This window comes from Suricata suricatta, chromosome 11 (assembly GCF_006229205.1).
Source record: "Suricata suricatta isolate VVHF042 chromosome 11, meerkat_22Aug2017_6uvM2_HiC, whole genome shotgun sequence".
Taxonomy (NCBI): Eukaryota; Metazoa; Chordata; class Mammalia; order Carnivora; family Herpestidae; genus Suricata; species Suricata suricatta.
The window spans coordinates 9,742,605-9,766,914 of NC_043710.1; the positions used below are offsets into that span (position 1 = coordinate 9,742,605).

The 24,310-nt window shown below is 51.8% G+C and overlaps 1 protein-coding gene across 4 annotated transcripts in view; it reads right to left on the reverse strand.

Annotated features, from left to right (window-relative positions):
* The window catches only part of CD6 (CD6 molecule), a 40,462-nt gene extending 17,656 nt beyond the window's left edge, over positions 1–22,806 (reverse strand). For all 4 annotated transcript variants that reach the window (XM_029956291.1, XM_029956290.1, XM_029956289.1 and 1 more), the window contains exon 1: positions 22,553–22,806. In XM_029956291.1, coding sequence (XP_029812151.1) covers positions 22,553–22,613 — 61 coding nt within the window. In that variant the 5' untranslated portion in view covers positions 22,614–22,806. The remainder of the gene's footprint in view (positions 1–22,552) is intronic.
* Between the last annotated feature and the right edge of the window lie 1,504 nt (positions 22,807–24,310).

Sequence of the window (24,310 nt, forward strand, 5' to 3'; positions counted from 1 at the left end):
AGGCACCCGGGCGCCCCTGCCCTTATTAAGGACTAAGGAGTCATTTAGACTGTGAGCCTCCATCTCCTTTCATAAGCTGGAGTTAATAATGCTTCTCTAAGAAGGCTTTTTGCGAGCATTTTGTAAACTTGAAACCATGCAGATGTGATTTTTTTTCATGTTTGTTTATTTTAGAGAGAGAGACACACACACAGAGTGTGAGTGAGGGAGGGGCAGAGAGAGAGGGAGGGAGAGAGAGAGAATCCCAAGCAGGCTCCACACTGTCAGCACAGAGCACGCTGCGGGGCTCAATCCCATGAACCATGAGATCATGACCTGAGCCAAAATCAAGGGTCGGATGCTTAACCGACTGAGCCATCTAATACTTTAGATGAATTAATTTAATTTAATTCCCACAGCAAGTCTATAAAGTGGGGAAACTGAGGCACAAAGCCGTTTTTGTAATTTATCCCAGAGGACACAGTGAGAAAGGGGCAGAGCTGGGATTTGAACCCAGGCCCTCTGGTTCCAGAGCCCACGCTCTTAACCGCTCTGCTCCACTGGCTGCAATCCAGCCCCCTGGTTTCTGCTCCAGGGACCGTGTGGGGGCGGGGAGCCCTGGCAAGCCAGGGGGTCTTCCACACTCCTTCCAACTCTGCACTGCTCAGCAAGCCCTGAACCCAGACGTGAAAGCCCCGCCCCCCATAATGGTGACACAGCTCCGGGGACTAATTTCCAGAAGGGGCCCTGGCTCCTAGGATGAGCTGTCACCTTGAGGAGACCATCCTTCCTCAAGCGGAGGCCCCTGGGGTGCCGTTTGTCCCGCCGCCCTCCTACCATGGAGGAGACAAGTCTGCTGGCTTAGCCACCAGCTCCCAACACGGGCTGGTTCGGTGCCATCTGACCCACTCCTGTGTCTATTGTGAGGCGTAAAGGGACAATCAGAAATCAGACCACCAACAGAACTGGGGTGGGGTGGGGTGGGGTGGGGGAAGGAGCCAGGAGAGGGGGGTGCCGGACTATGTGGCTGCTTTTCTTTCAAAAATCCCCTGGAGGGGCGCCTGGGTGGCTCAGTCGGTTAGGGGTCCGACTTTGGCTCAGGTCATGATCTCACAGTTCGTGGGTTTGAGCCCCGCGTTGGGCTCTGTGCTGACAGCTAGCTCAGAGCCTGGAGCCTGTTTCAGATTCTGTACCTCCCTCTCTCTCTGCCCCTCCCTTGCTCCCCCTGTCTCTCTCTGTCTCTCAAAAATTAGATAAAAAACATAAAAAAATAAATAAAGCTACTGGAAGTATTTAAGTACTGTGCTATGAGTGGTGTTGTGGATAAATTAATCAGTGACGGGTGAAAAATCGACTGGAACAGAGAGAGGCGGCACATGAGGGGATGATGGGAAGCTTTATGAGATAATCGGAAGGCCTGAGCAGAGCTAATGCAGTGGGACTGGCAAGAGGAGGGTGTGGAAAAAGGAGCACAGAGTCGAGATTGTAGACTAAGATTTTGTCCCTAAAGGCTGTGTGAAGGAAGGAAGGAGGGTGCCTACACGCCAGTCAAGCCGGGAAGAGCACCCAAACTCAAGTTCTTGGCTGGCTCCTTCAGGCCAGCACTTTATCACCACTAAAGATGGATGTAAAAGATTAGACAACAGGGGCGCCTGGGTGGCTCGGTTGGTTAAGTGTCTGGCTTCAGCTCAGGTCACGGTCTCACGGTTCGTGGGTTTGAGCCCCGCGTTGGGCTCTGTGCTGACAGCTCAGAGCCTGGAGCCTGCTTCCGATTCTGTGTCTCCCTCTCTCTCTGCCCCTCCCCCGCTCACACTGTGTGTGTCTCTCTCAAAAATTAAAAATAAAACACTAAAAAAATAAAAAGAAATCCCCTGGAGGTTGTTACTGGGAAGCCATCCACAGCACAACTGGAAAGAAGAAAGAAAAAGTCCATTAAAATCGGAAAGAAGTGTGGCGCTGGCTCACGCAGGGAACTTGTCACTGGACTCAGAGCCGGTAGCTGGGCTCTGTCTTTGGAGGGACTTGGGGGAGGTTGTGACATCCAGCTGGGCTGCGTTTGCTTTGTCACAGAGACTGAGGCTGGGCCAGGGACTTGGTGGGGCAGCATGGCCCTTGCTCGCAGAGGTGACTGGTGTGGGGCGGCTATGGTGAATAGACCAGGCTGTACCTGCTGGGCATCTCTAAGTCCAAGAAAGTTGGGGTGACCTTTCTTCCTTCAGAACCTATAGGGAAGTCAGGGGGCACCTGGGTGGCTCAGTCAGTTAAGCATCTGACTCTTGGTCTCTGCTCAGGTCATGATCTCGCGGTTCATGGGTTCGTGCCCCACATCGGGTTCCTTGCTGATAGCGTGAAGCCTGCTTGGGATTCTCTCTCTCCCTCTCGCTCTCTCTGCCCTTCTCCAGCTCACTCTCTCTGTCTCTCAAAATAAATGAACTGAAAACAACCTTTTTTCTAGTTAAAAAATATTTAAAGGGAAGTCAATGACTTTGGGTTGTGGTTTTTTTTTTTATTTGACGGAGTTTTTGTTTGTTTTCACTCTCCTCGTCTACCTAGGAAAAACTTGGGCACGCAAAGGAACCTCAGGGCACACGCTATGAACGGGACATTTGTGTCCCCCCAAATCTGCATATTGAAACCTCACTCCCCATTGTGATGGCATCAGGAGGTGGGGCCCCTGGGAAGGAATTTGGGGTAGATGAGGTCATGAGGGTGGGGCCCTCGTGATGGAAAAAAGAACAGGAGACAGGCACTCTGTCCCTCTGTCACGTGAGGACCCAGTGGGAAGGGGGCCAGCCATGAACCAGGAAGGGGTCCCTCACCGGACACTGAATCTGCAGGCACCTTGACCTTGGACTTCCCAGCCTCCAGGACTGTGTGACCACGTGTTTGTTTGAGCCATCCTGCCTGTGGTATTTGGCTCTAGCCGCCCGAGCTAAGACAGCACACGTCTGATGGGAGTTGGAAGCTCCACAGGACCCTCCCCCCACAGGCTAGAGGATATCCAGCCTTTTTGACTTTCTTGTGTCCCCCTGTCACACGCAGAGGATGGTCGTCTGCATGACTTCCTCCCTGCGTGCCCAGATAGAATTCCTGTCTCTTCCACCACCCAATCCAATGACCCTTCACAATTTCCACTGAAATGGGAGCTTGACCATAAGAACACTGCAGCACAGCCCGCTCTGGGGTCTGTTAGATTTCTGGAAGTCCCTCGTTCTCTCTCTCTCTCTCTCTCTCTCGAGAGTGTGTGAGGGACCTTGTGCCAAGAGCTGAGAAGTGAGTCTACCCCTGGCCTGTGATCAACCCCGTTCACACCCGCTGGCCGTTCACTTCGTGCCGGCACAGGAGCAGGTGTCAGGGACGGGAGGGTGTGACTGGGAAGGTCCGGGAGCGAGGGCTCCCCCAGCCTTTCCCAGGCACCAAGGCGTCGCTCAGGACTTTCTTCCTTCATCACTCAGAATGAGGACTTTGGGGACAGAACAGTGGCCCAAACCATCTCTGCTGATCACTTGCTGTGTGACCTTGGGAAGGTCACTGCGCCCTGCTGGCCTCAGTTTTAAGCTGGCACTGAGTGTGGTGCCCGGGCCGCAGTGGGATGCCTGGAGGGGTGCGGCAAGAACAGGCGTGAGACACTCCGGCCGTTGTATGTGGCAGATGTCGTGACTAACCCCCCCCACCCCCCATCCTGAGGCTTTGGCCTACTTCCCCTTGCCCAGTCCTCAGTGGATGTGGGAGGGCATCCGGCCGTCGACCACACGTTCCGTCCCAGGCATGAAGATGACTCCGAGGGCCCTTCAGCCTTCTTCTCTGCAAAGGGTCTGTTCCGGCTCCCCAGAGACTTCATTATCCCCTGCTTCCTCCCCACCTCCCTTAGGAACCTTAGCAGAGCTGCCCCACGCTCACATTTGCTGCCCTCTCCCCTGGCTCTGTGAATCTTAGAGTCTTTCACCCAGCGGTCCTGGAGAGGGGATGGGGCCTGCGGTGGCCACGGTAACGGGAATTCCTCCCAAACCAGAGGCTCCTATGGTCCCGACCCCACAGGCTCCTAGGCCAGACTCTAGGCAGCTCCCACACGGTAAGACAGCAAGACGGTAAGACGAGCCACCGCCAAGCAGAGAGAATCACCAGCAGCTCAATGCTAATCCCAGGGGACAACAGAAGGGCTGTTGTTCCAAGAGAGGCCAGCGGGCCAGAGGCGCTGGGCTTTCACAGGTCCCACCTGCTCCATCCCCCATAAGAATTCAGACCACCGGGTGCACGGGGTGGATGTCAGGTCCCTCCTCTAGAATTCTGATTCAGTGGGGCTTGGGTGGGGTGCTTGAATCCAACCTGCCCAGGTGTGAAACCCAGCTGCTTCCATGCTATCAGATGGTGGGCAAATCTCGTTACACGCCAGTCCTGCCTCCCCCACCTCATGGGTGTAAAAGCCTCACGTGACTGAAGTCCAATCCCAAGAAACACCCAACACCAGCCCTGGTCAGTACTCAAGCCCTTCCTGAATCAACGAGTGCCAACGCGGATGAGTGATAAACGTGGGTGTGCGCACGGGCACAGCAGGCGGATAAAGCAGATTATGAACAGATTATACAGGATGATCACATCCTTACACATATAATGAATCGAAAAATGGTCTATAATACCTTAAAAAGTCGAAGATCTTCAGACCTTGACCCCCCAAACTCTACCTTTCCATATGTGTCGTAGAAAAACTTCTTGGAAGCACTGACATTCAGACATCCCCAGGGATTTTACTTGAAGCACTATTTGCAACTGAAAAAAATTCAAAGTAACCTAATAGCCCACCAGCAGGAAATTATTAAAGATACTGTGTTATGTTCATAGACTGGATTCTTTCACTAAAAGCCTGAGCCGGATCTGGATATGTCCACATGGATAGATCTTGCAAACATAATATATTGAATGAGAGAAGTGTTAGAACAGCCCGTCGAGCAAGATAATATTTATATAAAATATTGTACACGTGCCCATCTATTAAGTGTTGATACATTTTTGTGTCATAAAAATACAAAAGCACTGAAGAGAAAGGTACACACGCCACACTTCGGAGTGTGTGAATCCCCTGGGGAAGGAAGAAGAAGAAGGTATTTCAACAGTTATCTGTTTGGTTTTCTTTCTTATTGATATAGATCATCTTGCCAAATGGAGCAAAAATGGAAACATTTCTTGCTTTTTTTTTTTTTAATCGTAAACATTTCTTAAACGAGGGTGGTGGGGATGCCTGGGGATTATTGAAACACTTTCAGTGCGTTTCTATATGTCCGTGATCTTTCTCTCTAACAAAACATCTGGTAGATTCTGTAACAGGGTAGTAACAACAATTATCATTGGAGGTAACATTACTGGTAAGGTTTTTTTTCCCCTAAATTCTGTAGTTTTGTAGTATGTGTAATTTTAGTGATGAAAATAAAAACAATTTTTTTAAATGACAACATAGTTGAAAAACCTTTATAAGTTGCTTGCATCATATCAATACCACTTGCTGATGATTCTTAGGTGCTTACATGGGTTTCTAATGTTGCATATTCTTTCATCTTTTTTATAATGCTGAGACAAAGGTACTCTTTTTTATTTAAGTATATTTTTATGTATACAAGATAAAAATATATTATATAAAATACATAAATATATTATATAAAATATATAAATATGTAAAATAAATAAATATACATATTTTATATAATATGTAAAAATAAATTTACATATATTTACTTATTTTTGACAGAGAAGAAGTACAGAGGAGGGGCAGAGAGAGGGAGACAGAGGATCCAAAGCAGGATCTGTGCTGACAGCAGAGAGCCCAATGCGGGGCTTGAACCCGTGAACTGTGAGATCATGACCTGAGCCAAAGTTCGACGCTTAACTGGCTAAGCGACCCAGGTGCCCCCAAAACAAGGTATTCTTATTGTCCCCATTTTACAGATGGGGAAAGTTAAGGTCTAAGAGGCTAAGAAACTTTCCAGGAGAACAGGGTTCCTAAGAGACAAAGTAGGATTTGAACCCAGACAGAGGGTTTCTGGGCTGTCTTCATTACCACCTGATAAATACCTCAGGACACACAGTAAGGGCTCAACAAATCCCAGTTACCATTATGTTTAATAGAAGTCTGTAGAAGTCACATTACCCCCACCCACATTTCCAGGGTCTCGCCCATGGCCAGGCCCGCTCTGGGCTCTGCTGAAGGAAGGTGGAGGTGAGGGAGCCCCATGCCGGCCTGTAGTGTGGAGTCCAGCCGGGAGGCCCAGGGCTGAAGAGCTGGCTAAATCCTGTCTCTCTGGCAGTACAAAGGGGTGTCCTCAAGGAACCCCGAGGGGGCTGAGTGGAGGAGGTTCCTGAAGGAGAGGGGACTTTGAGCCAGGCCTTGACATTGGTCAAGGAACATTTTACTAGGGCCGGGTGAGCACACCCACATTCACCAAGGGCTTCCTCTGTGACGAGGGCTTTACACACGTTATTGTACAGAATCCTCATGAGAGCCCTGTGAGGGAACCCGTTTTCCTGACAAAGACACTCGGACAAATCAAGTTACCGGCCCCAGGTCACAAAGCTTGGAGTCGACAGACCCAGAATTCAAATCCCGGTTTGTTCCCCATATTTCCTCTTTTCGTGACTTCCTGCGGCGGCAGCCAGGGGGAGGAGGCAGCAGGGCATTCTGGGTCAGGAGCAGGGCACGAGCAAAGGCCCTGAGGCAGGTCAGGGACTGGGGTGTGAAGGTAGAATGAGATGCAAGAATAAAATCCCCCAGAGCGCGGCCCCCGGTGCAAAGCTCGGGGCTAGGTTTCTGGGTTTCAGTGGAAGTTTTGAAACCCTGCGGAGCCACACAGGGTTTTCCAGGGGGCCTGTCCCCACCCACTGGCTCTCAGGAGGGCCTCTGGTTTGAGTCTCCGAGAGCTGCTGGAGCAGCAGTTTCTGGGTGAATGAAGCCTGAGTGTGGGCACAGGAAGAAAATCCCCCCAGCTCCTGGGGGCGGTGCTAACACCTTGCTGAGCTGGCGTAAAGCCCCCGTTAAGAGAAGGGCCCCCCGGATGTGAGGCACCCAGCGCTGCTGGAAGTCACTGACATCCCTCTGAGGAAGGGACCAGGGCCCTTCCCAAGCACGTGACTTCAGGCTGGGACCAGAATGTCTTGGAGGAGCAAGGAGCTGGGTGCAGAATATCATTTCAGTTCTAGTCCAAGCCCACATTCTTAGCCGCCAGGCCTCAAGGTCGCCCCATGCTTTCCTCCATAAGTCACATGTAAGTTTGCTTTTGAGGGGGCTCAAGTCCTTCCACGCTTCTACTTTTCTTTTTTTTGTCTTAATTTTTTTTAAATTTATTTTTGAGAAACAAGGACAACGCGAGCAGGGAGGGTCAGAGAGAGAGGGAGACACAGAATCTGAAGCAGGCTCCAGGTTCGGCTCTGAGCTGTCAGCACAGAGCCCGACGCAGGGCTCGAACCCACGGACTGTGAGATCATGACCTGAGCCAAAGTTGGACACTCAACCTTCTGAGCCACCCAGGCGCCCCGTGTTTCCACCTATCTTAACCCTTAGCCAAGAAGCTGCGTTCACTGAGTCCCTCATCCATCCCTCACGCTTGGCCAGGCTCTGTGTGCACATGAGCGTGTGCACCCGGCTCAGTACAGCGGGTAGAATTTCTCTCCCCCAGGTCAGAGCAAAGTGCTCTAGGAGAAGTAGAGGTGGGAGGGGATAACTTTGACTCAAAAGAGCAGGGAACAATTGGGAGGGGTCTTAGAGGATGAGTAGGAGTTCTCAGGGATGAGAAAGTGGTGGAGAGATAGAGCCATTCAAGCCTTAGACACAGAATTCGAGAGACCTGACCTGCACCTTCGCAGAGGTGAGTGTGCCAAGAGGAGAGACCACCAAGGGCAGCAATGACCCACTACGCTGTCTGTACACCCCCCGTTCTCCCGGCCAGTGGTCTAGCCTCATCATTCTCTGCAAAGGTGCTTGAGCCCCGACCTAACCCCTCAGAGGACATGTGATGTCCCAGCCCTGGCTCCCAATGGTGGCCGTGATCTCTGATCAGCGCCTCTCCTCAAGCCTTTAGGCTTCAAACCAGGATAAGCAGAGGTCCGGCTGAATGTGTGGTCTGTACCAGAGGATGACGAACACTTGGCAAGTTTTGCAGAGTTTCGAGGTGCGTGTCCCAAGCTCTGGCCACCAGCACGCGCTGCTTTGGGGTGATGGTCTGGCTCAGCCAACTGACCTCTCGCCACCCACTCCCAGTTGCATCCTGCCCTCGCAATCCATTCCTCTGGCTTGTGACTCTGTGTCCAAACTCTAGAGCCCTGGGGAGCAGAGAAACCAAAAAGTCACCACCATAGGGTTGGACGTCTGGGAGCACTGGAGTCAGACTAATGTGAGTCCAAATCCCACCTCTGCCTCTTCGTAGCAGGATCTGGATTTCTTAACCTCTCCGAGCCTCAGTGACCCTTCCCTGCATAAACAGTGACGGTAACATCACCTTCCTGGAGCAGCCAGGGGAAAAGCAGAGAAAGGGGGCACCACGGGGCTCAACTTGGTGCTTGTGTGCACAGTTCCTGACTGCAGTTTGGAAGCCCCAGAGACCCCCCCAAACTGAAAGTGTTTTCAGAACTCTGTTGGCGGTGACCCCTGACCTTTACTGAAGCAAGGTCTCTCCGTGTTCCGGGCAGCGTAGAAAATCACACATTTTTGCTGCAGATGTATTCATGTATTTGATGCCGGTGGCTGGCCAGGCCCTGGCTGAGACGTGACAAGGGGCAGAAGAGGGCACCGTGTCCACTTCCTGAAATCCAGACAGTCTAGATTCTGAATTATGCCCGGCCCCATGGATTCCAGAAAGCGATGGAGGACCCAGCGTGGTTTTCTGTTTCTCTCCCGAAGGAGTAACTGTGTCCATATTTAAGGCCAGGAAAGTTGCCTAACCCCCCTTCCTCTTTGCCTCTTCTCACCTGCCCTTAAAGCAGACCCTCCTTAGAAAAGAAGATTGTAAATGAATAAGGAAAAGGTGAGCAATAGAAAACTGGGCCAACAGCCTGGGTCAGCACTCACGGAAGAGGAAACAAGCAGGACCCATAAACTTATGGAAAGTATCCAGCTTCCCCGTCATCAGAAAAATGCAAAGTAAGGGCCACTGGGAAATACTATCTTACACCTACGGTTAAGAAGTGGGGTAATACTGAGTATTGAGAATGGGGGTCGGCAGGGACCCTGTCGATTGCTGGGGAAAGCAGATCCACATAACCATTCGAAAAACATTTCCAGGAATGCCTGGGTGGCTCAGTCAGTTAAGCGTTCGACTTAGGCTCAGGTCATGATCTCACGGCTTATGGGTTTGAGCCCTGAGTCCGGCTCAGTGCCGACAGCTCAGAGCCTGGAGCCAGCTTTGGATTCTGTGTCTCCCTCTCTCCCTGCCCCTCCCCTCCCCCACTCTATCTCTCTCTCAAAAATAAATAAATGTTAAAATTTTTTTTTTAAAAAGAGTACACTTCTCTTGGAAAAATAAATGAATAAATAAATACATAAATAAATACATAAATAAAAACATTTCCACAGTAAAGACCCAGAAATTCTACCCCAGTCTCTCTCTCTCTCTCTCTCTCTCTCACACACACACACACACACGGCTATGGGTTGAATTGTGTCTCACCAAAAAGATATATTGGAGTCCTGACCTCAGTACCTAAGAACGTGACCTTGTTTGGAGACAGGATCTTCACAGAGATAGTCAAGTTAAAATGAGGTCATTGGCAGGGGGCTCTGGTCCAATAGGATTGGTGTCCCCATAAGAAGGGGAAACGTGGACGCAGGTGTATACACGTAGGAAGGACGCCATGTTAAGAGGAAAGCAGAGATCAGACCGTGCTTCTATGAGCCAAGAATGGCAAAGGATGCCAGCAAACCATCAGAAGCTAGGACAGAAGTCTGGAAGAGACGCCCCCTACCTGCCTGAGAAGGAAACCTCGATCTTGAACTTGCAGCCTCTCCCGAGTGGTGACTCGATACATTCCTGTTGCTCAACCACCAATCCGTGGTGCTGCCTAATGGTAGTTCTAGAAAACAAAGTCACACACACCTGCAACAAAGGTTGCAGCTCCTGGCTCGGGGAGGGCCCTGGGAGCTTCTAGAGAATTCCAGTAGGCAGGGGGTGGGGGGAACTTGCAAGATGCGTGGATGTGCCCCCTCCTTCACTTCCAGATGGCCAGACCCTAAACCTGCAAGTGCTCCCGGGACTGTTTCACAGCTTCTGCTGACATGGCTGGGACCGAGACCGTCCGCCCACGTGTAGGTGGCTCGAAATGGTCTATAAAGATCTTCAGGGAAGGTGGAAAGTCCATCTCGAGTGTAAGAATGGTGGAGCTGGCATTGGGGTGTATGCACGAGTCTTCTCAGAAGGTTCTGGAACTTGCTCAAAGCCACAGAGGAAATGCCCGTCTCCCGGGCCCCAGACTCCACGTGCTCACAGCCACACTGGCAAACACTGATCGGAGCCCGCACGATGCCCACCGCATCCGCCTTCATGCCGACGAGAGACTAAACGCACATGCCGCTCCGGGGACTTGCAAACTGCCTCCTTCTAGAATGAAAGGCCGAGTCGTGTGAAGGGTGCCGGGCGAGGGTTCTTTTCATGTGGTTGTTGGGACGATTTTTACAATAAGGATGACTAAGGTTTACGGCGTGTGTGAATGTTCAGCTGGAATCCGGTGGGAGTGACAACTGAATTTGGTAGAAGTGAGACCAGCAGTAATTATGACCTTGGGTGAGTCCCTGCCCCTTGGGGAGGGGGGCTCAGTTTTTCCAGGGTAAAATAGGCCAACTGGGCCTTTGAGGGTCTGACCTCTGCAGAGAGGGGACTCCCTTTCCTCTGATGGCTGGTTTGAGGGTGCCCGGCAGACCGTGCTTCCTGCCCTCACGGCGCGGCCCCCCAGTGTCCCCAGACAATTTAAGATTGGGTATTAACTAGTACTGAATCCCACGGTAAAGCAAATTCCTCCTTTCTGGTTCTTCAGTGCTCGGGGTTATAAGTCTTGGGTGATGCCCCTCAGCCTTGAACAACCAACACTTCATTCCAAGGGGAGAGTGACTCAGCCTTGGATAGCAGGCTCTTGAAAGCCACTGGGTTTTCAGTGTTTTGTTTATATGGACGTATTCTATTTACCAAAGTGATATTTGTTGGAGATGGATGGTGGAGATAGAAGGTTCAAACAAACTGACTTAGGTTTAAACATGGAGTTGATCATGGACAACATTTGTTAAATAATTGTATATGCCTAAATGCAAATCGGATCACATCCTTTTATACCTAAAACTCTCTGATGACTTCCCCTTTCCCGTGGGTTCTTTCCAAGCTCCTACGTGATTGATGTTCCCGGACACCTGCAGCCTGTCCATCTCCATCTTCTCTGCTACCCACTCACTCAGCAATCTCCTCCAGCACGTCAACTGGTTCACCTCAGTGCCTTTGCACTGGCCTTCCCTCTGCCTGGAAGGTCCTTCTCCCGGATCTCTCCATCTCGATTCCTAGCTGACCTCATCAGTCACATCTCTGCTCAGATGCCCCCAGAGGCCTTACCTGGACCCCTACCCCAGTCACTCTCTGTTTTCCTTACTTTGCTTTATTTCCCTTGTTGCATGTTTTCCTCTCTGATGTAATATTGTTTTTAAAGCATGCTTCCTCATTTGTCTATTTTCCCCACTAGAACACAAGCTCCTGCAGTCTGAGGCTTTGTCCCACATCCTCAGTGGCTGAAAACTGTGCCCAGCGTGTGGCAGGAGCTACAAATGAATGGCAAAAATTATAGATGGGGACATGAGTGGCCCTGGCAGCAGAGAGGGGCTGAACCAGGCTCTAACGTATGAGGCAGGGCAAGATGGCGGCCACCAGAGGCTCAGGCTGAGGGGCTCACAACTTGGCCTCATCAGCTCCAGCCTTCGAGGCACTGAGCCAGTTGGCTCCTACCCCCTGAACCAGCAAAGAAAGCCAAGTCGGCGACTAACCTTTTAGAAGGATTGATGGCATTATAATACCACCATTGAGAAACAGTAGTGACAATAACCGATTCAGGCCAGAATCATTACGGTTACAATGAGTGGGTAAAACCTGGAGGGGAACTAACAGTTTCACATATTCTCACAGAATCTGCCACAAGACGCTCAGTAATCACAAACGAGAAAAGCGTAACTTTACCTGCAGGCATCCGCTTAGCCACGCCATCAAAATTAGAACACCAAGAAGGGACAAGCTGATCTGAGGCACTGAGAATGACACCCCCCCCCACACACTTTTGGGCTATTTCTGACATTGACGCCATGACCAACCGTGAGGAATCATCAGACAAACCACAACTTGGGACCTAGATTGCAGAAGAACTGGACTGCACTCTTCAAGAGGATCAATGTCACGGAAAAGAAAGAAACTCTGAGAACTTATTCTATATTAAAGGAAAAGAAAGAGACATGAGAATAAAGCACAGCGTCCTAACTGGAGCTTTCTTTTGCCTTAAAAGACATTGTTGGCGCAATTGGCAAAATCTGAAAAAGTTCTGAGTATTAGTGTTGTATTGACATCAAATACCCAATGTTGATATGTGTACTGCGTTTATATAAGAGAATGTCCTTTAAAAAAACACACACGCTGAAGTATTCAGGAGAAAGGGACATAGTGTGTACAGCCTACTCCCCGCTGATCCAGGCAAAAAGTTAGAGATAGACGAATAGAAAAACGAATAGGCTGAGAAAACGAGAAAGTAATTGTGGTAAAATGTTAACAGTTGGGGAACCTGAGCGAAGAGCATATGGACCTTGCAAGTCCTCAGCCAGTCTGGAATTATGTTGAAATAAAACGTTGGAGAAAGAAGGAAAAGAAGGCAGGGGTGAGGATGGGGGGGTCGCAGGCAGGGTGGGTGCAGGAAGCCAGCTCCTCGCGTCACCAAGCTGACGTCTTGGAACCCCGGGTCACCTGTGCTCACCTCAGACCGCCGTGGACCACAGCCTATTGTGTGGGCATCCCCCCCCTCCGCACACCCACTGCAGACCTTTCCACTCTGGCTCCGTGACCTTGGGCCTGTCTCCCCCGCCTCCCACTCTGCACCTAAGTTTTCTCTTCTGACAAACAGGAGTCGATGCCTGGCAGCCCTCTGGGGTTCCTTCCTGCCTAGATACTGTCGTGGTATTTCTAGAATCCTATCTGGAGAGCACGGCACATTTCTCCAAGGAGTTGAATTCATTTGGCAAGTGACTTGACTTTAGTTTAGTCGAAGGAAGTAGGGAAAAGTGAATCTCCCTGAGCAGACTCGGCAGGGGTGGGGCGGGGTGGGGTGACATGGTCCAGGGACGGTTTCCCACCTCTGGCCCCCTGGCCCAGCCCAGCTCTCACTCATCCCTCCCAGAGGAGGTGAGCCCCCTAGCAAAAAAGAATTATACCAAAGCACAGATAAAATCTTTCCCCTAAACTCCATTTAGAAAGAGGCAGCTGATGGGAGCGGGCTGGTGACCAGGAGGTGACTCGGGTCCCAGTCTTCTCAGTGACCAGATGCATGGCTGGAGCTCTCTGAGGATCAGTTTGTCTTTCAGTAAAATGGACAGAGCTGAGCTTGGCTTTGCCCATAGCTGTGGGGACATGGTGACTTCACCTCTGTGCCCTCCCTAGTTCAGGGCTCAGCAGGTGACTTCCAGATTGGAAGTGGGGTGCTCAAGGAGCACCCCCAAAGGTACCTTGAGAAGCTCCCAGCGCTAAGGCTCTCCCCCACTCATACAGCCTGAAACCCTGTGCACAGACCCCCTGGGCATCTGCGAGCACTGCCTGGGGAGTCCAGCTCGGCTTGGCCATGATGGATGGGAGGCCTGGAAACATCTAGGGCGGGCCTTCTTTTTTTTTATGTTTATTTATTTATTTTTGAGAGACAGAGAGACACAGCGTGAGCAGGGGAGGGTCAGAGAGAGAGGAAGACACAGAACCTGAAGCAGGATCCAGGCTCTGAGCTAGCTGTCAGCACAGAGCCCTACACCGGGCTCGAACCCACGAACCATGAGATCATGACCTGAGCCGAAGTCGGACGCTCAACTGACTAAGCCACCCAGTGCCCCTAGGGCAGACCTTCTAATGTGCCCCGCACCTCCTAATCCCCAGGGGATCACTTCCCTTTTATGAGATCCCAGTCTAGTATCCCCCAAGGGCCGGGCGACTTCTTCCTCAGCCCCTCCGCCCTCTCCCCCTGCCAGGGCCGGCCTCTCAGAGGCTCTCTCAGCCGCCATTTTCTGGCAGAAGGCAGTTGGGCCGCAGGAGTCTACAAAATGGTGGGCGGAAACTGTGGCCTCCCTGTTCTTTTTCTGCCATCCCCGTGAGCTCCCGCCATGGCCCCGGCCCAGCAGCAGTTACCGGCCATGGGCTCCTCAGCACCCCAGTGAACCCTGTATTTTCCCAAGTGCTCCAGAGCCAACATCCCATGGGGCCTCATCCCAGACCTGGGTTCAGGAGGTTGACACTGACCCCGCTTTACAGCCGGGGAAACTGAGGCTCAGAGTGGCTCCTCAGCCAGGAAGTGGCTTCTGACTCATGAGTAGCTTCAAGGTTTTGGGGTGTGTGTGTGTGTGTGTGTGTGTGTGTGTGTGTGTGTTTACCCTGGTTCTTTGGCAGCCCAGCTGATAGTGGGTGAGATGAAAAGTCTCATCAAGAAAGTGGGGAGACCTTTCCCAAAGAAATCTTGAAGTGGACGGGTCCATGGCCCAAACCCTGCCTGTTTTCCAGGGCTGGGAAAGAACATGGGTTAAGAGTCACAAGGTCAAGTTCGAGATCTACCAGGTGTGTATCTGTTAGCCGTGTGATCTAGGAAAAGTCCCTCCACCCCGCTGAGCCTCAGCCACTTCATCAGTCAGATGGGGGTAACACCTCCTCTTTCATCGGGCTGCAATGAAAAGATAGATTTACGAATTTATCAAGTGATGTCTGGGAAACCGTTACCCTGGAGATTGCCCAGCTAATACCCTTAAGTGTGTGCACGATTTAAGTGTGTCCTTTCTGTGGGCTAGTTGCTGGGCTTGGCATTTTCATGAACATTAGTGCATCAAATCCTCACCACACAGAAGTCTGGATGGATCAGGAGGAAGAAAACATTCCCTACAGGACCAGAGCCAGCGACCCCCTGGGCTTTGTCCTTGACTGTTTCACCTCCAGGCTTCTGCTCAAATTGGTCCTTCGGCCAGGAATTATTTTTTTCCTTTTAACTTTTTATCTTGAAATTACAGACTCACAAGGAGTTGCAGCACAGCACGGAGCAGAGCCCCACGTACCCACCACCCAGCTCCCCCCACGCCATGATGACATATTATGTAACTAACCAGAGTAAATTCCCAAAACCAGGAAGTCCATATGGGTACCAAACATCTAACTATACACGCTTTCCTCAGACCTTGGTAGCTTTTGCACACACCTGTCGTTCGAAATGTCTTTGTGCCCAGGATGTTCTGGCCATCCTTCCCCGCGTGTCCAGGCCCCTGGGACAGCCACATCCCCCCCCACCTGAGAAGCCACCACGTGTCCCAGTAGGCTCAGGCTTTCCTCTCCTTGGACTCCCAGCTCCGGAAGGCAGTGTAGCCCCGTGATAGAGAACGTAGGCTTTTGGAGATCTACAGACCTGGATTTAAACTCCGTATCAGCCCCCAGCCTGGGACAAAATACATAACTTTCTGAGCCTTGGTTGGCCCACCTATAAAATGGGGTGATTGCCCCAGTGTCAGGGTGGGACCACGTCAGCTCACCCGATGCTTATAGAGCAATCAGTCCCCTGCAGTGGATGGTGGTTGTGGCTGTCATCAGATCGCACCTGCTGTCACACCTACCCCAGGCTGGCCCTGTGTGTTTGATCATCCTCCTCACAGCACTTAACGTGCTCCAGGACAAACCTTCATATCTTACATCTCTGCATCGTACAGGGCCTGGCACATAAATAAATAGGTGCCAAATAAGTGTGACCTGCCAGGGAAGCTGGCCTAGGCTCACGGTGCCTTTTCAGCATCCCCTTCATTCATTTCCGGCCTTGGCGGGCAGGGTGGGTGCACAGTAGGACCCCACGTTTGACCCCATTTGTCCCTGACAAAGCCTTCCAGGGGACCCTGGAGCCTCAGAGGCCCCTCAGGCTGCAAGCAGGGGTGGGGCAGCACCGGTACCTGGGGCGAGAACCACATATTTGCAAGGATTCCCAAGGGCAGCCCACCAGGAGGCAAACCAGGCCATTCTTCCCTGGGAAAGAGCCAGAATTGCTAGTCTGGACCCCTAAGTTCAAGTCCTGTCACTTACTAGCTACAGACTTTGGACCAGTCTCTCGGCCTCGGTAAACTCTGCTTCCTCATCTATAGGCTGGGCTTGTCATGTGGGTGGACGAGCTCATTGTGCAAACAGCGCGTTAACCGCGAAATCCTGCACTCACATTTACAAGCCCCTTCTCCGCGCTGTGCAACATTTATAACTCACATTTGCAAGCGCCACTACGTTCAGGCATTTTCTGATGCATTATCTAAATTGCATAATGTGGGGAGGTGGGTGTTTTTATTTGTAGCACGCAGGCACCCAGAAGCTAAGAAACAACCCCGGTCACCCAGAGCTAGGGCTGAGAGCCACGTCGGCCTCCGACCAGGGTCCATGATTCCACACGGTGGGTGGGTGGCGGCTGGGTCACATGTCCCGCCCATCCTCCCACTGGTTTCTAACGGCCGGATCTCGGCTGCCCGGCTCCACAGTCAGGCCACCGAGTACAAGGATTTTTAGGTGTTTAGGGTTGATTGTGCCCACTTTTCTGATGGAGAAACAAGGCCAGAGGATGGCATGGGCCTGCCAGAGTGAGCTCTGAAGCTCCCCATTCCCCTCACCCCTCCTCCTGGCTCCTTCTCCCCACACTGCAGGGGCTCGTTCCCAGAGCTAAATTGGGGGATGTGAATCTGGGCGCCATTCTCCACTTCAAGGCTCACCAGGAATCTAGGGGCTGTCCTGGGGCCTTGGGGGGCAGCCTGATATGGGGCCCCCCCGTGTCCAGGGTGTCCCCCAGGAAGGTGAGCAGAAGACTTTCCCAGGCTCTGTCCCGTAAGGGGAACAAATTGCCCACCACCATCGTCCTTTCTCTGGACCAGGGTGAGGCCATAGCCAAAGGTTTGAGAAATGATTTACATAATCACTGACATGGCGTTAAATGACAGGAAGAAAGTTATGCCCTCTTTCTTGAATTTCTCTTTCAGCCTTTCTGACTACTTGGAGCAGAAAATCTCCCAGGTGCTGGTCCTTAATGCCTCTCTGACATCTAGAGACTCCCTTGTTTAAGCTAAAGGAAAGCAGCACACATTTGTAGAATTTAGTGACATTTTGTTTCCATGATGTTTATTTTCACCATGGCCACCATTAAGATGATTTATAATGGCTTTATCTTTAAGGGGGCAGCACAAACTTTTTTTCTCAAAATGAAAGTATTTACACTTTAAAACATCAATTTAGGGACACCTGGTGTGGCTCAGTCAGTTAAGCATCCGACTGCGGCTCAGGAAATGATCTCGCAGTTCCTGAGTTCCAGCCCTGCGTCAGGCTCTCTGCTGTCAGCACTGAGCCCGCTTCAGATTCTCTGTCTCCCTCTCTCCCTGCCCCTCCCCGCTGTGCTTTGTCTCCCTCAAAAATAAATAAACATTACCAAAATGTTAAAAGAAAATAAAAAATAAAACATCAACTTAAAATATTAAGTAAATCGTCAGTTAATTGGCACTTTCCAAAACCCTGGGGAAGGGACAGGAATGAAGACCCCCAGGAAGTACGGCAGCTCTGGGTAACTCCCGTAGCCCTGACCCTGGGGGTGGGGGATGGGAGGCAGCGCCCGGGTGGGATGGGGAGTCTGGAGGACACTGCTAGTAGAGAGGAGACGGGCTTAGGGATTCCAGCCCCTGCCAGGGTCTGCATTGGCCTGGGTGCTGGTTGGCGGTTTCCCAGGCATTGACCTGGCCCAGCCTTTTCCTCCAGGCCCCTGTCCCACAGCCTCAGTTGGGGCCACCTGCTTAATCTGTTCGCGGTCCCCTGAAGAATAGAGCTAATTCTTCAGCCTTGGAATCCAACAGCTGGGGGCCCAGTGGAATTCCTGGGCTTCCCTATCAGAAAATGAGGCTGACTCAGAGCAGGCCTCCATAGATGCAGACTGAGTGAGGGAGTCTGTGGACGGTGTTTCTATCTCCTTCTAGATGCGTCTGTAACAAGCCGTGTTGCCCTGGGAGCTGCCTCATCCCACATCACCACTATGGCGACGGCCATGCCAATGTCCCCACCAGCCATCGACCTGTGACCAGAGACGCAGACTACGCCAGGAGAAATGCAAAGATGCCGGTCATGTATTATTTATATATCTGTCGGTTGCAGTCTTGCCAGCTGGGAAGAATGAGAGAGGGGGGAAAAGGAAGAAAAAGAGAAAGAAGAATAGAATTGCGAACACGTTTGTTTGATTTAATCCACTCAAGTGGATTGGGTTAAATCCGATCAGGGACACGGAGAGAATTAGGTTTATGGAAGTTGGGTCCGGAGGTCACGGGTCCAGGGGAGGGCATAGGCTATCCAAAAGCTCACTGAGCACCCATCAGCAGCACATGAGAATCTTTGCTTCTATTTCGGCAAAACAATAGAAAAGCTGACCTCATCTTGATTCACTGACAGACCCTCCAGTCTCCTGGGGATAATCCACATTATCTCCTGTGGAACAATCCTCTTCTCCTTGGTAAGTGGCTTTGAAGCCCAAGATTAGAATTTAAAAAATAAAGATGATGGAAAGAAATGGACACCCAGAGTAATTGTACATGTATGTTAAGTTTCGGTTGAATCCATTTCTGCGTGTCGCTGCACAAAGTCCTATTATCTGCGATGTTTAAGAACACCGTGGCCCCGAGCATGTCTCATGTGTGTGTGACTGAGTAATGGACTTCTGTTGAAATTTTAAGTTAAAGCTTGAAGAGAATTTGGTGATGTCTGTACACATTATGAGCATCTTTCAGAGAACTTAATACTCACTTTGTTTAAAAGTTAGTGTTTTAGATCTGTAAGCATTCTCTGAAACCCTTGGCGAAGTTGGGTTCCTTAGGGGTGTTTGAAGCATTTATAAGAGAATCGAGTTCATTAAATGTGTCAGTGCGGTTTAGATCAGGCAAGGCGGTGCCATACATTGCCGATATAATCCACATAAACATCATGCAAGCTGCAAATGTCATTTAAAATGTCCTAGTAGCCACATTAATAAGAGTTAAGAAGGAATAGATCAACTTAATTGTAATAATGAAATTTACTTAACCTAACATCTCCAGAAAATTATCATTTCAACACACAATTCACACAGAACTTATTAATGAGATATTTTATGGTTTTTTTTTGAACACGTCTTCAAAGTCCGCTGTGTATGTGACCTTTCCAACCTTCTCAACTCAGGCTACCAACTTTCAAATGCATCGTCTGCCGACCGCTGTTTTGGACATTACAGATCTAAGGGAATTTAATTAGCTCCTTTGTGAGTGCTATTTATTATTTAAGGCGCTTACTCCGTTCAACCTGATTTGATGAAATATTCATCAAAGGCTCCCTGAGAGTCATTGTCGAAGATTACCGGACTTATACATATAGCGATTTTTGTATATTAAATTTACAAGTGAAGGGAAAAAATCGATTTTAAAATATTTGTTCATTTAAGAAACTTTTCTTTTTTTTACACAGTAACCACAAGCGGCCTTTTTATGCACAACAGAAGGCCTCTAGTACCTCACCCACCACCGTCCAGATAGAATTAGCGTCACCGACCTGGCCCGGCCCGTGGGGGAAAGGCTGGATCTACGTTACCGCTCTGCACGCAGAATGTCAGGTCTGACCGAGCCCTGAGGGATTTTCCACCCAAAGCACCCCATTTCCCCAGTGAAGAAACCCACGTCCAGATCAGAGAAGAACACGGGGTGAATGGGAGACAGGGCCCAGGCGATACCAGGGTCTCCCGACCCTGCCTAATCTTCCCCGGTACAAAGGTCTCAAGTCCATTCTTTCTCCCTCTTTGTCCCCAGTTGACTGATTGGGAAACTGAGGCACAAAACTGGAGGGTAGTTGGACACCCTGGTCCTGGACCCAGGCCTCCAGGGAGCACCAGCAGAACCGGAGAGCGTGGTCCCTGCCCTGGCCATTGAACAGCACATACCCAGACCTGAGGAGAGAAAGGCCCAGAACCCAGGCCAGCATGGCCAGAGAAATGGCTGTGTGAGGCCCAGGATGGAGGCTGGGGCTGGGTCTGCCAGGGCCCGGGAGGGCCCACCTCCCGCCGCCGCCCGCGGCCCAGGGCGCGGCCCGCTAACCCCTCCGGGTGGCCTGCTAACCCCTCCGGGCCTCCACGCAGCAGCCAGAGGGAAGGCCCTGGCATTCTTGGGCCTCATTCTCCCAGGATCCTTTCTCCCCTCTTCTCTGTTGTTTCCCTTTCTTTCTTTTTCCTTCTCTCCTTGGATGCCCTCATTTTCTTTCCCCAAATCTGACCTGCCTGACACACTGATTTTGCCAAGGAGAGCCCCACAGGCAGATCTGGGATCCATCTCCCCCTCCTAGGGTTCAGCTCTGCTGGGGTTTGGGCCCGCTGGACCTGGATGGGGGGAAGAATTTTCTGGCAGGCTCGGGGAGCGCCTCTCTACTTCAGCTCGCTCTGGCCTTCCCCTCCCTGGGGACACCATTTCCCTCAGCCTGCGTGGCCTTCCCGCCAGGCCATATTTCTCAGCAGGTGGACATACACCTCTGGGGACCCTTAGGATGCTTCAAGGAAGGAGCATTTAGTGCCATTAAATCACACAGCAGGGAAACTATCCCTTGCTCCAAGTGCTATTGGCCCCCCTGAAAAATCAAGAATAAAAAAACAATTTGAACTACAGTATCTTCATCACTACCCCCGTCTCCCCTTTAACGGAGGGGATAGGAATCGGCTTCAAGCTCAAGGGTCTTTGCTTTCTTTTAGCCTTTTGCTAGCACGTAATAGAAATTGGTTTCCACCCCCATTTATTTTTATGCTTACCTTCATCTTTTATTTATGCCACATGATGTCGGTTTTCCATTTACAATAGTGACATAAAGTTTCCTTTCAAGACTAAACTTAAATTAGTAACAAGCGAGTCCGTTGACTATAAATGAGATTTTAGAAATACAAAGTAAATATGTGTACTGGGAGTGGGGTGAGCCCGGCAGGAGTGTCAGGAGGGGACAAAAAGGACGGGGGTATAGGGACCTTGGCTCCAGGAGCCCCTCTGTTTCACCCTCCTGAGCTCTGCCCCGGCCCTGAGTTCCCCTTGTTTCTGGGCACTACTGAAGCCAGCTCCCCGGGGGGCCGGGGGCCAGCCAGCAGCCCTGTCCATCCCAGACTTCGTTCTGAGCCGGGGCCGGCGGCTGGGCCCCTGGAAAAGCGATGGAGGTGGGGAAGGAGGGGCCCCTTCTCTGACCATCTGTCTGTCTTAGCTCAGGCGCAGAAGGTGGCTGAGCTCCGGGTGCTCCTGGTAGATCGAGGCAGGCCAAGCTGCCCCACGAGGGGCTGGAGGTGCACACATTCCAGCTAAACGGCTTTCCCGGACCTGGAATGAGCTCAGGAGCACATGCCTCTAGATGGAGGCAGAGAGAAGAGTTGTCCCTAGTTGTCTCCCACCCCAAATAACCCCCCACTTTTCAGCTCTCCTAGTCGGCTTGGACTCAGGAGGCCCTCCTGACGGAGTCTTGCTGGATGTCCTTCTCAAAGCAAAGTGAAAGCCCTTGGTATCTTCACTACCAGGTGGCCCCAGACCGCCTGGTCCAGAATTGTTTCCATGAGTCTCCCCATCCCTGGAAGGTCCCACCAGGAGCAGGATCCGTCACACCTCTGGGCCCCTGCCCAGCTCCTGACGGCTTGGACCCGGCACTTAGCAGAGGCCAACAGTGTCTGATGAACACAGCCAGCCCCCAAACCTGATGCCCGGGCCCAGGTCGCAAAGTGCCTTGGCGCCCAGGGGGAGCTCCGGATGGGGGAGGAGGGGTCCTCAAGAGCTCTCCTAATCGCGTGTACCCGAAACTACCCCTTACTGGCTGCACGCAAGGCTGTCCTCAATTCCCGTTGGCTTCCCCGGGTCCTGTCTCTGGGCTGTTCTACCGCCAGTCATACAAGCCTGGTGCACCCAGAGCCTCAGCTTTGGGGTTGAGAAAACAGTGAGCGGTGGTCTGTTTTCTGGAAGGCAGACTGCTCCCTCCCGAGGGTTGCCAAGAAATAGGGATGGGGGAGGTCCCAAACTTAGGGTGGGAGGCGTCTCCCGCCTCAGACCCTGGAACCCCACTCACAAGACATCACACGTGCATGCTGAGTCTTCTAGCACTGTCCAGGCCCAGCCCAGCCCCCCTGCCCCTCGGGGGTGGAAGGTCCTGGACCCTCTCCTGGTCCCAGCTGCTGTAGCCACGGCTGGGGCCTCCCTGGTACAGTCTTGGCTAAAAGGCTCTAGAAAGGTGAGAAAATGACCAGAAAGGGGGCCCAGCGAGAGGCCAGGACCCAGGTCCGCCAGCATGAGCAGTGGGAGGTAGAAAAGGGGCCCTACCTGAGACAGCTGCCGTCAGCAATCCAAGGATGGCAGCGAAGAGCCACATGTCCGGCGCCATCTCTGACTGCTACGCGTGTCTGTGAGCGGGAAACGCCATCCCAGGGCCAGGAGGTAGATGTGGCTGAGTGTGCCCCTCACACCTGTGCACTCGGACCTTGGCTGCTCCGTTTCAAACTTTCTCTCTGCAAGAGGGAGCACTCCTTTGCACGCATGCAACCAAGCCAGCCTGTGAGTGTGTCTCTCACGCCTCTGTGCTTGCTACTTGTGGTTTTGGTCTCCAGGAAGCCAGGCTGGTGTCACAGGGGTGTGAGGGGGAGAGCCCAGCTGCCTGCGAGCCCACCCAGCTCTGCTGAACCCCAGAAGTGGTAGAGTGGGGCACACACACACACACACACACACACACACTTCCTCCAAGTGTCTCCCAAAGAAAGGAGAAGTGGTGACATGCTTCCCTTTTGGAGACTTGAGACATAGTAGATGATCAATCAATACAGGTGGAAAGAGTGAATGCATGACCCACCTCCTGTCCCAGTCCACAGGATCCAGCTCTTCTGGGATAAAATCCCGACATTTACCTTGTCCTTGGGTGTGTTTGTGGCTGGTCTGGTCAGGAGGAGGGTGTGGTCCCGCACGATGGAGAGGAGAAAGCCCCAGATTCCTTTCAGCAAGTTGTAAATGGAGAAGGGTCTGAGAGGTGATGTGTCCCCCATGTCCTCCCAGGCTGGAGCTGTCCCCCGAGGTGGCCCAGGAGGCCCCGTGCCTCCCACCTGTAGGCATGGGGCTGGGTGCTCACTCCTCCGTGGGAGTCAGTCCAAGAAGGATGAGCAGGATTTCACCAGGTGGAGATGGTGGGCGGTGCCTGGAAGGGCGGGAGGGAACAGCAGGGGCGAAGGGCTGGGCGTTGGGAAGTGCTGAGCTCTTCAGTTGGTCTGTGGTGAATGCAGTAGGAAGGAAGCAGGGACCTAGTGTGTTTAATCCACACTGCCCTCCCCATGGGGCATACTGTAGGTGCAAAATACATGTTGAGTGAAGGAAGGAATAGGTCACTCAATTTGGTTGTATAAGCAATTTCTTGAAGAAATTGAGTCCAGAGGAGACTGGTTTTGTCCTGGCCCTTCCCCATATGACCTCATCTCAGATTTACCTGCCCTGGCCTGACACTTCCCTCCTCCAGGCCTGACTTCATATTCCCATCTGTGGAATGGGGAGGATTTCTCCACTGGGTCCCGGTCCATGGGGGCATCTGATGTTGCAAGTATGGGAGTCACAGGGAGTCAGGCCCCTCCTCAGGGTGGACGGGGCTCTGGCACCAGCCGCGGCTGCCCTCTTGTGGAGGGTCCCTGGAAACACAGGCAGGGTATGGGGGCCTCCACATCCTGGGTTCACTTCCCTCTAACGGACACTTAGGGAGACTGATGTGGGGAACTCTGGAAGGTGAACACAGGAGAGCATAGCCCTGCTTTCAGGGAGGATGGAGTTCCCAAACCCAGGGGACTGAACCACATGCCAGAGTAAGGCGAACCTGAGGACATCTGCTGAGGAGCAGTGTCCTAAGAGAGACACATCCGAATGGGCTGCAGAAGAGGCTAGACTTCCATTCCTGACAATACGGGAAGCAGCATGTGCTGAAAGTTCTCCTGATACAAGAACTACTCTTAAACATCTTGAGAAATGCAAAGGGGAGGTGTAGAGAAAGTAAGGAAACCATCAGAGACTGTGGGACGAGAGAGCACGAATCCAAAGACATGACTGACA